This window comes from Arachis ipaensis, chromosome B7 (genome assembly GCF_059453495.1).
Source record: "Arachis ipaensis isolate K30076 ecotype BB chromosome B7, ASM5945349v1, whole genome shotgun sequence".
In the NCBI taxonomy this organism is placed as follows: Eukaryota; Viridiplantae; Streptophyta; class Magnoliopsida; order Fabales; family Fabaceae; genus Arachis; species Arachis ipaensis.
Window position 1 is genome coordinate 1192484 of NC_142442.1, and position 12012 is coordinate 1204495.

The 12012-nt window shown below is 37.8% G+C and overlaps 1 protein-coding gene across 1 annotated transcript; it reads right to left on the minus strand.

Annotated features, from left to right (window-relative positions):
- Nucleotides 1–959: 959 nt before the first annotated feature.
- On the minus strand, nt 960–5453 carry LOC110264586 (uncharacterized). Its single transcript, XM_088493372.1, has 2 exons — nt 5217–5453; nt 960–4961 (listed from the first exon to the last, which is right to left on the minus strand). The coding sequence occupies exons 1-2, from the start codon at nt 5451–5453 to the stop codon at nt 960–962; spliced, it is 4239 nt and encodes a 1412-aa protein (XP_088349498.1).
- Nucleotides 5454–12012: the final 6559 nt, after the last annotated feature.

Sequence of the window (12012 nt, forward strand, 5' to 3'; positions counted from 1 at the left end):
TATGGTGAATTCTACTCTACCTTTTTTAAAATAAAGGGTAAATTACCCCCTTATGACATATACAGTGATTATTCATAAATTATTCTTCTACCAAACCTTCAAGATTTATGTTATCTTCTCTTTTTTTTTTCAATTGACGCGATGTTTCTCTTGAAACTTGATAATAGTGTCATTTTCATAATCCACACCAAATACACATTTTCTTCTCCAATTTTAAAACCATAATTCCTCTCAAATCCAATCACCATTTCCAATAAATTAGGTTAGAATTTTGAACTTGTTCATATGCTTTTATTCTCCCATTTCAACGAGCACATCTATTAATTTTTCAGCTCTCCCCTTCCTAAAATTTTCTTCCTAATATTTTTTCTTAAAATTCAGTCGGATTAACAATGATACTCCTTTTCAGATAATCAACCCTCATAGTCTTGTATAATTATATAACAAAAACAAACCAAAATATTAGTTAGTCATAAAAATAATGAGTCAATAATTACCATCTTAGGATTTTTATTATCTGAATAATGATTGAAAAATAATTTAAGAGCAATTAAAGATAAAAAAAATAAAATAAAATACCTTGGTGTCTCATTTCACGCACCAATTACCATCATTTTTAACTAATATATCACAAATTTCTATAAGTTTTTTAGCTCTCTCGTTTTTAGGATTTTCTAGCGATCGTATTAGAGACATCAGTTAGATTTGACGATCTCATTTGAACTTTGAAACTTTGGTTAAAAGATAATTTATCAATAATCATTGTATATACTATAAGGAATAATTTATCCTTTATTTTAAAGAGGGCATGATAGAGTTCACCAATTTTTATTCATCTGTGTCAATTTACGTTGTTATAATGTACTATATACCTATTACAAGACATAGATGATAACCACTACAACAAAGGGTTGTGCTTTTTTTTTTTTTTTTTTTTTTTGGACCTGGCCAAGGTCAGATTACTGACCCGGCCTTTCAAACAGAACCCGATTCGCCCCAAACCCAGTCTCCCTCACACTCGACCCTAACACTACTCTCTTCTTCGTCGCTTTGCTCCCTGGTCGAGTTTCTTGTTGTCTGGAGCATTCATGTATATTCTCCTCATCCGTCCGATACTGCCGCCGTTTTTGGAGTAACCGCGGTGGGTCTTCTGGGTGGGTTGTCTCGGCCTCAACAATCCTCTGCCTTGAACCTTTCCGCCATGGATCATAGCCATCTGCACTCCTTCGTCGATCTGCTCCCTCAACTCTGCCACTGTGGTTGCTCCTCTCCATGGTTCGCCCCTGCGCCGCATTGGGTTGGTGCTTCTCTGCCCGTTCAGCTTGATGCATGTCTCGTGTATCCATTCCTCCCCTCAGAGGTATGTCCCGTTCTTTATGTATTCTTTGCTGATTGGTAGGGGACGAATGCCCAACCTGTTGAATTTGCGGCAATTGATTATGGTGAGAAATTGCGAATGTGGCTTCTGTTCTAATTGAATTTCTAACTGGATTAGGCATATTGTAAGTCCACTGGCTCGTGAGAACATTCCCCAATGCCATCGCTGCCAATTGGTGAGCTACTGTGTTGCCTTCCCTTGGAGTCCAGGTAGCTCCTACAGTTGGCGCCTCTTCAAGCAATTGCAGAATGTCTCTGAGAATTGCGTCTGCTTCCGCTATTGGCGTTCTCGCCTTGACAGCTTGGACCAGTTGTAAGCAATCTGTTTCAATTATACAATTTTCTATTTGTAAATTCTTTATTAGTATTAGAGCTTCTCTGTATGCCTGAGCTTCTGCTGCTATTGCTGAAGTTGTGGTAAATTTTGTTGTTGTCCCAGTAATGAACTTGCCCTGCCAATTCCTAATGACGACGCCTGAAGCTGCCTTACCTGTATCTTTCTGGAACGCTGCATCAGTATTAACCTTCAACCTGTCTTGTGGTGGGGGTCTCCAGGTAATTCTCTTCTTATCCCCAATCCTGCCTTTGCTTGAATTATGTTGTGTGCTACTGCCGCTTGTTGTGTTGTGGTATTCTGCTGCTAGTTGTTCTGCATTGATTATTGCCTGTTTTGGGTTGATTGTTGCTTGCTGGAATATGTATTGGTTTCTTGTCTTCCAAATGTACCAACACACACACCCCAGCTTACATAGTATCCTTTCCTGGTCCTTCCCTGTCTCCCTTCTTATTTTCTGTACTGTATCCCATATCCATCTTCCAAACGATGCCACATTATAGGCTGTAGGTGTTATTTGAATACTTGATCCGAACCAAACCGCCCTCGTCCACGGACATAAGAGTAAGGCATGTTCGACAGTTTCATTCTCATCCTGGCATATGCTACATGAAGGCTTAACTGCACATCTGCGCTTGTACAAATTGCTATTTACTGGTAGAATACCTTCCACTGCTTTCCATAGGAACATTCTGATCTTTTGTGGCACTGGTAGTCTCCATATAGTCCCCCAAATCTCCCTGTGATTCTGACTTGATGAAGCTTCATTTAATTTTTCCTCTTCTTTTGCATCTTTCTCCTCTTTCGCAGCCCGGTAACCTGATTTCACTGTGTAATGTCCTTCGGCTGTGTATGGCCAGATCAGATTATCCTTTTTGTTAATCAGGCTTATAGGTGTTCTTGTGATAGATTCTGCTATGTTCCCCGGAAATATTTCTCTGATTCTGTTTTCATTCCAGCCCTCTCCATGCTTTATAAGGTCACTCACTTTTCTGACTTGTTCTTCTCCATATCTCCTCAATTTCCCAATTCCTGCCACCCAATTATCCTCCCATATATCTATTTCCATTCCACTCCCTATGCTCCATCTTCCTTTCTTCCTAATAAAATCCCTTCCCTCCAACAAGCTTTTCCATATCCATGACGCATTTCTTCCTTCTTTCGCTTCCCATAAGCTACAATTAGGGTAATAAATTGCTTTTAGCGTCTTTGCCCAAATAGCTTCCCCCTCTTTTAGCAGCCTCCAAGTCTGTTTCGCTAGATGCGCAATGTTTTGACACTCCAAATCCTTGAACCCTAAGCCTCCGTTTGTTTTACTCTTAGTCAACTTTTTCCAGCTTTTCCAATGGATACTTTTTTCCCTCCCATTGTTTGCCCACCAGAATCTCGCTATTGCAGCCTCGATTTCTCTGCAGAATGATTTTGGGAATTTGATGATGTTCATAGCAAAAGCCGGGATCGCTTGAATTACTGCTTTTATCAAAATCTCCTTTCCAGCTTGGTTTAGCAGCTTCTCTTTCCATCCTTGCATTTTGTCAAGTATTTTCTCCTTTATCCACTCCAACGCCCTATTTTTGGATCTTCCCCATCTTGCAGGCAGCCCTAAATATCTTCCTGGATCATCCCATGACGCCATTCCAGTTATCTCTTCTATGTTCACCCTCTTTTGTATAGATACTTGGCTTCCAAAGATTAGCCCGGATTTTTCAATGTTGATTCTTTGTCCTGATGCCTCCGTGTATTTGTTTAAAATCTGGATTAGTTGAAATATCTCCTCCTCTTCCGCACCTGCAAAAATTATGCAATCGTCAGCAAATAACAAATGAGTGATGACCGGTGCAGATTGAGCTAATCTTATTCTAGAAATCAGCCTATCCCTTCTCGCCTTTTCCATCAGAATAGTGAAGCTTTCAGCTGCCAAAATGAAGAGGTATGGTGATAATGGGTCTCCCTGCCTAAGTCCTCTTTGTGGGGTAATTCTACTGGATAGCTTCCCATTTATTTTAAATCTGTAAGTGACGCTTTTAACACAGCTCATAACCAGCCTCACCCATTCATTACTAAATCCAAGTTCTTCCATGACCCTTTGCACAAAATTCCACTCCAATCTATCATAGGCTTTATTCATGTCCAATTTTATCGCTAGGTCCTGACTTCCAGCGTTTCCTTTTTTATTTAGCATATGAAAAGCTTCTTGCACTATAATTATATTGTCTTGTATGAGTCTTCCTTTGACAAATGCACTCTGAACTGGAGATATGATTTGATCTAACACTTTCCTTAGCCTTCCCACCAGGACCTTAGTTACTATTTTATATGCAAAATTGCAGCAACTTATTGGTCTGAGCTGATTTAGGCTTTCAGGTTGGCTAACCTTGGGCACCAAAACAACAGTAGTTTCCCCTAAATCCCCTGGTATACATCCTTCTTCAAAAATTTGCTTCACTACTCCACAGACTTCTTTGCTTAAGATCTCCCAGTGTTGTTGGAAGAAAAGCCCATTTAAACCATCTGGCCCTGGAGCTTTCAGCCCTCCCATACTGAAAACAGCCTCCCTTATTTCCTCATCTTTAATTTTTGCCATTAGCTCCTCATTCATCTCTCTAGTAACTCTTTTTGGTATGTCTCTTACACACTCTTCCAAGTTTCTGTCCCCTTCGGAGGTGAATAATTTAGTGTAGTACCTTTCCACTAACCTCATTATGCTTGCCTCTCCTTGTATCCACTGACCTGTTTCATCTTTCACTTTGTCAATTCTGTTCCTAATTCTTCTCTGAATGGTTGTTGCATGAAAGAATGATGTGTTTTTGTCCCCCCATTTTAGCCATTTCAGCCTTGATCTTTGCCCCCAATATTTCTCCTCTTGTTTCCATAGTTCTGATATTTGGTTCTTCAATTCCCTCTCTCTTCTTTGGTCTCTTTCTGACATATCGCTCTCTTGGATGTGATGTAATTCTGCTTTCTTTCTTTCTAGTTCTTTATCTGCTCTCTTAAACTTTCGTTTGCTCCATTCCATCAGCTCCCTTATGCATCTGTTTCTCTTTCTAATGAATTTGCCCCAACAATTCCTATTTCCCTCATCTTGTTGCCAGCCCTTCTTGATCACCTCTTTGCACTCCTCATGTTCAGCCCAAAACGCCTCAAACTTGAATTCTCTTTTTATCCTCCCTCTCGGTTGTAAATCCAATATGAGCGCACAATGATCCGAGCTTATGGCCGGAGCTGCTTTTAGGCTAACGTTCTGGTAAATCTGCAACCAATTCCAATTCACTAACACCCTATCTAATCTTTCCCTAGTTATGAAGTTGTTTCTAGGATTACTGAACCAGGTATATTTACTTCCCTTTAAGTCGACATCCATCAATCCATTTTCATCTACAAACCTCCTAAACGTTTCTAAACAGATTTTAGGTTGTGGGAGCATACCTGCCTTTTCTTCTTGGTTTAGAATGTCATTGAAGTCCCCCAAATAAACTTGAGGTTCCTACTTGCTTATATTACTTACCGTGAGCTCCTGCCATAGTTTCCTTCGCTTCTTAAAAACAGGATTTCCATACACAAAAATGCCCTGCCATTTCAAATCATTATTAATGTTAATATTGGCTTTAATATAGTTGTCACACCATTCATAAACATTAACATTCACATTAGATTTCCATAGAAGACATAGTCCACCGGACAGGCCCCGGGGTTCTACGCAAAACATATTATCAAACTTCAGCTTTCTATTAATCCTATTCATTTTGTCTCTACTTGCCCTAGTTTCCATTAGATATACTATAAGCGGCTTTACTTTTTTACATAAATTGTATAGCTCAGAAATTGTCGGGGCAGCCGCTATTCCCCGACAATTCCAACTTATAATACTCATGGCTGAGGCTGGGGCATGTTAAGGCCCGCCTCCTCAGCCTTCTGTCCTTCTTTGAGCGTTTCAGGGTCTTGTGTTGCTGGTTGACACTTCCATGAATCCCGAGCCGTGTTGCTGCTCCTCAGTTTCTTGGCTTCCTTGTCCTCGCACTCCTCCCTCCCTTCTGTGTACGTTAGCAAAGGCACTTGTGATAGTTCTCTCTTCCTTTTCAAGTTCAGTTTTATTTCCAGCTTCCTTGCAAGCTGTGTTTCCCAATCTCCCTGAGCTTCCATTCCTTCTTCTTGATCTTCATCACTTGCTAGTTCAACGTAGTAGTCATTCCCCCCTGAGTGAGCCTGCTGATTCTCATACTTATGATCCCTCCTCTGTGTTTTCTTTAACTGTTTCTTTTGTTTGTCATCTTTCCTGTCACCCTTCAGTAAGGCTAGATTATCATTGCCTCCTAATCTGTCTTCACAGATTTGTTTGCCCTTGTGTCTTGCTAACATCAGCCTTTTTAATTCCTGGCCTATGGTCTCCTTTCTTACTTCATTTTCCAGGCCCAACCTCCCCTTCGCAATGCTGTAGCTGTTTACTTCCCCCTCCTCTATTATATGTTGTTTCAGCCCATTTGTTTCCCCATATTCTCCATGTAACATGTTTGCCTCTGTATTTGCCCCATTTTCCTTTGTTGGGCCCTTTCTTCCCAACCTCTTTGCCCCAATCATTTCCTCTTCCTCTTGGGCCTTATTGCTATTGGCCCAATCATCTTTCCTCTCCCTTATCTCCTCAATGAGTCTTTTAAATTTATAGGCAGCTTCTAGGACATTCTGCCTATTCCTAATTCCCTGAAAATCAGGGATTTGTTGTACTTTCTCTACCTGCTCTTCTGCCTCAGCCATCTCTTCCTCTCTCTCAGCTTGGTTTTCCCGGACGCTTTCTTCCCTGATTTTCTGCTGAAACGCCTGTTCCTCCCTTATCCTGCTCTCCTCCGATTTCTGTTTCTCCCCACTCTCCTTTTCCTGGTTTTGTTGCTCACGCGCCAACCTCTCTCCCTCCTCATTCCAACTTTGTTGTTTTGAGCTCCCTCCCCCCGCCGTTGATCTTGATTGTCCATTTCCTGTTCCTAGGCCTGGTGCATACCTCTTCTTGGTAGGATCCCAACTTGCCATTGCTGTTGGGTTCTTGCAAGTCCTCTTTTCATGTCCTAAGATTCCACAATTAAAACAGTAGCTATCCGGTAGCCTTTCGTACCTGAAGAAGACCCACAGAGGGGGCAGGTCCTCCCTGTCTAACCAGAAACCTGTTGGTAGCGCCTTGGTGATGTTGATGCTGACCCTTATCCTCAGGTATGATCTCCTCAGAATTCCATCCATCTTTGGGTCTTCCGCCTCGGCTAGAACTCCCAACATGTCTCCTATTCGCACTCCTGTTTCTCTATCCATGAGGTCAAGCGGGATGCCATGTATTTGGATCCAAAATTCCATGAAGTCATGATCTACCTCAAACACTGATTCACTCTCCCTCCATAGTCTCAGATTCACCATATTTCCTCTTACATTCCATGGCCCATTTTGCATTATCTGTAGCCCTTTCTTTCTGTCCTTAAAGCTGAATAGCATCTTCTTCGAACCAATATCACTTACTGCCACTCCCTGTGGGTTTCCCCACATTCCCAGTAAGGCATTCTTGCATGTTTTGAAGCTTATTTCTTTATCACTTATTACCTTGCCTACTACATTTAAGCACTCTTTCTTGTATCCCAGCTCTCCTGGTTTATTCAGCTTGATAACTTTTCCTTCTATGCTGCTCATGCTGTACGTTGCTCAGTATTTGTTGTGTTTTGCAGGTCTTATAGCTGTTTATAATATGGGTGTGGTGAGAGATATGTTGTGGGTGTTGAGATTGAAAAGAGCTCCCTGTTGGAGAAGAACCCGAAGTTCTAGGACTACTCTCCTATTGAGAGAAGGAAAGTCTCTGTGCTTTTTTTTTTTAAAGACTTGATTCTTCTGATGGGGCTTTTTTTATTTGTAGAATCGTGGGCTTGTCCTATATAGTAAGACCAAAAATAACGTTTTTATTTTTCCAACAATTGGTTTTATAATATAAACCAATCTGCTGATCAAATTGGCTGAAATCAAGCCCATTATGTTTAGAAGAAGTTATTCACTATTTCCATAATGAACCAATTCCAAGTCCTTTCATGCTTGATCCTATTTGATGTGCTAAAATGGAGTCCTTAAATATTAATTATTAAGCATACTATCTTGACCAAAAAAAAAAAAAAAAGCATACTATAGACACACTTGATATTGCTTGGAATAAATAACCGGGAATTAGATAATAACCAAAGCTTGCTCTAAATAGTAAATACCATCAAGAAGAATTGTAGCCTTGTTAATCCTTCTTTTGCCCTTTTCTCTTTCTCATGGAATGCCCTGTTATTTAAGCCCAACAATTAATTAACACCTTTATAAAATATAAACTTTTATTTGTGCTACTGCATTGATTTGAAAATAATTTTCTTAATTCACTCAATGTACTGATTTTTTTTTTTAAAAAATCACAATTATTGTTGGGACTAATTAACAATATAATACATGGTGTCTATGTTACAATCCAACCTTGACAACACTTAAAAAATATGAATATTACTTTGATAAAGACATTAAAAATGTCTTTTTTTTAAGACGTTTATATGTGTCATCATATTATTAGATATCTTTATTAAACTGATTAATAATTTATTTTTTAATAAATTAAAACAAAATCGGTTTATTATAGCAATAATAATAATAAACCCAATTGTCCGCATTATAATTATTAGATCCGATTTGATCCGATCGATTTACACAATCTAAACTGAATCATGTTTAAATTTTTTGATAAAAAAATAAATATATCTGTTACTTGATAAGAAGGCTCCTACTCACCTTAACTTACTATGCAGCTTATGTAGATAAGTATAGCTCTCAAACCTGCACAATTGATGTAACTAAATTATACAGATTAGTTAGTTAGAATAGTCTAGTTAGTTACTCCTCATTAGTACATAAGAGACTGTATTTTCATTTGTATAGTTTTGAGATCTTTCACCGTATTTGAGTAATCATTTTGCCTTATGATTTTTCCTGCTGTGTGCTGTTGACCTTGTTTTGTTACTAAGATTATTCACTTAGTCTATCTAGAACATGGAACTGAGATCCCTTGAGATTATGTAGAGACACTCATGATTTGGGGTACGTGTAAAGTGCTAGTGTCTATTTTTTGCACACAAACAATTGATGAGGATCAAATTGGATTTTGAATGTGTGATTCAGATAGATTTTGTGCTGGGATCCTTTGATATAACAAGAGGATCCTTTGATATAACAAGTCTTTCAGCTTATCTCAACACTTCAACTGATGCACCAAACTTTGTCTTTGAAATCATCCGCAGCAGCCCTACAACTCTAATCCTCATCCTCGATTTGCCTCCCCGAAAAGTAGGGGTGCATAAGACCCGGTCCGGCCCGAAGATTCGGACTGAGCCCGATGACTTCGGGGCTAATTTGGTCCGGCTTCGTTATGACCCGGTCAGACCCGAAGTTTCAATAGATGGTCCCGGTTATTTATTAAATCGGGTTCGGGCCAAGCCTTGGGTCACCCGGCCCCGGCCCGTTGGACCCGTGTAGTTGTTTGCTACTTAATATTTTGTTGTTATTGGTTGGTATGATACTATAAATTATTATTATTATGTTAATCTTGTGTTAGTTGTTAACTTTGTTTTAATTGTCTTTTGAACTTTGAATGTTTAATGTGTAATTGATATAATTATTATTATGAAACTTTAAATTATTATTATTAGATTCTAAATTATTATTATGTGAATGTTGCAATGTTATGGAATAATTATTTTCTAAAATTTAGAGGTTCAAAAGATGTAGAATCTAATTTTTGGTGATGTCGTGATAAAGTTGATCAAGACCCGGGCTTCACCCGGTTTAGACCCGGCTTAAGTGTGGCCCGAAAGTAACACGATTTCATCGGATCTAGGGTCGGGTAAGGGTCTCATAAATAAACCCGGTCATTATTTAGGGTCGAGTTCGAGTCACGGTGAACCCGGCTTCACCCGGCCCCATATGCACCCCTACCGAAAAGACCCTACAAACATTCTATGATGACACTCCGCTTGATGCACATAGGCAGGCCTTACATACACTCCCTGAGGTTCAACCTTATTTCTCCTCGTCACTTTGCATTGAGTCTAGTATCTTCAAATGTTTTCCCAGTACAATTGTGAAAATGGTGAACAATCTAAATTGGGATTTGGTGCATATATATGGTTGTTAATATGGGATTATGTGGCTATTATATAACTTTTAATTGGGTACATTTACTATGGCATTTTTGTTATCTTAGAATGTTTTAGAAAAAGTCACATGATTAGGCACGTGATATTTTCATATGAAATATACGTATGACTAAACTATTAAAATTGTCTTTTTTTTTTATTAAAAATAGAAAAACTTAAATCCATAATCTCTTAAGTGAATATGAAAAACTATTTAAAATACAAAATGTTCTTTAAATATTATTAAACGTGACAAACACAATAAAAAAAGAATATTATATTTTTTGTAAATGACAAATAATTTTTATACTTAGCAAATTATTTATGCATTTTGATCCAAAATTTTGACTAACCATTGTAAACTTTTCACATAGTATTCCAATTTATTTTGTAATTTTTTTGACTAACCTACTGTTTTTTACTAAAAATAAAGAGACTCGAATTCACAACCTCTTCGATATTGAACTATAACACATTAGCATTTGACTAACCTACTTACACTCATTTCATATGTGATTTTTCATAATTTTTCCCTTTCAATTATACTATAGCAAATTTATCGATTATCTTTGTCATCAAGCATTATTGCGCAAATAATGAATTTGATAAAGGTTTTTTTGCTGTTTGATTTGTGAATTTATTAGTATTCAATTTTTGAATTTAATGGGGTTTGATCAATAATGTGAATCGTGGATTTTGATAACCACATGAGTTTGATGGTATGTTTTGTAAATGTACTTGACCAGAATTAATTCCTTCCAATTCCGGGTTGAGAAAGTATTGAAACCAATATTAATTATGTACAATGAATAAAAAAAATTAAAATTAAAAATTAGATTATTAATTAATTATTTAATTTTAGATTTTAAAATTAAAAAATTAAAATTAATATTTAAATTCATTTACATTATGTGCTGTTATTTTTAATTTTATGGTAACCAAGTCACAAAAAAAAAAAAATTTACGGTAATCTCTAATACACGTCCAAAACTCACCGTCATTTTCTTCCGTTCTCACCTTGCGTCATTGAATTTCTCGCCGGCCATACCGAGAGTGCCGCATCCTCTCACCAACACCGTCCTCACCTCCGCCGGTCAGCTCGATATGCCTCGTCCTCCGACGCTCAGCCTAACCCTGCTGTCGTTGTTTTCGTACCTCTCTTCTGAACCGGCTTTACTTTCTCCCATTCCTTCAAGCCTCTTCTCACCGATGATACCACCATGCTCTTCTTCTTCTTCTTCGGATCCAAGCATGGTTAGCTTCTTTCATGATTTGAGCTCTATACTTCACAATAGTGCCGCTTTTGTCATGACTAGTCCGTCAAAATTATGTTTCATCACAATAATAGTTTCTTCTGGTTATTCATCTTCTTATTCTATTTTAATGGTCAATTTAGGATGGTCATTTTAGTAGGTATGCGGATGGTTATTTTATATTTATATAGATGAATATTTTGATTGGATTGAGTTTAGTTATATATAATTAAAATATGTTAGATGTTCAATTCATTAGGTATGTGAATGATTATTTTTATCCTTAAGGTAGCGTTTGGTGGAGAGACAGAGACGGAAAGACTGAGACTGAGAGACAGAGACTAAGAGACAGGGATTGAAATAAATCTCAGTATTCTGTTTGGTGCAAAATGGGAGACATGAATTGAAACAAGAATGAAACTCTAATTTAATTTACACAAAGGGTAAAATTGGAATTAATTAATTGAAATGAAAGTATTTTAGGTATAAAATGTTATTAAAGTTTCAGTCTCCATCTCTAAAAATTTCAGTCCCCTGTGTCCCTACTTTTTGGAGGTACTGAAATACTGAAATTTTAGAGACAGAGACAGAAATTTTAGTACCAGTCTCTGAACTAACAAACACGATACTAAATCTCAGTCTCTGTCTCAGTACCTCAAAACAAACGCTACCTAAGTGAATGGTTATTTTTATTAAGAGTGAGTGGTGTGTGACTGCCAAGTAGCAACGGTGAAATGGGATGATTATTGACAAAAGAGGGGTTGTCGCTGGTTGAAAAAGAAGAGAGTATTGGAGGATTTCAAATAATTATTTTTTTTTGAAATAAGTCAAATAACTAGCTGAATGTTTTAAATATTTGAAATTCGAA

Coding starts and splice junctions, on each gene's coding strand:
- LOC110264586 (XM_088493372.1), bottom strand. CDS start 5,453: ATGAATAGGATTAATAGAAAGCTGAAGTTTGATAATATGTTTTGCGTA. Junction 4,962..5,216: donor AACTATGGCAGGAGCTCACG/GTAAGTAATATA, acceptor AATTGGTTGCAG/ATTTACCAGAACGTTAGCCT.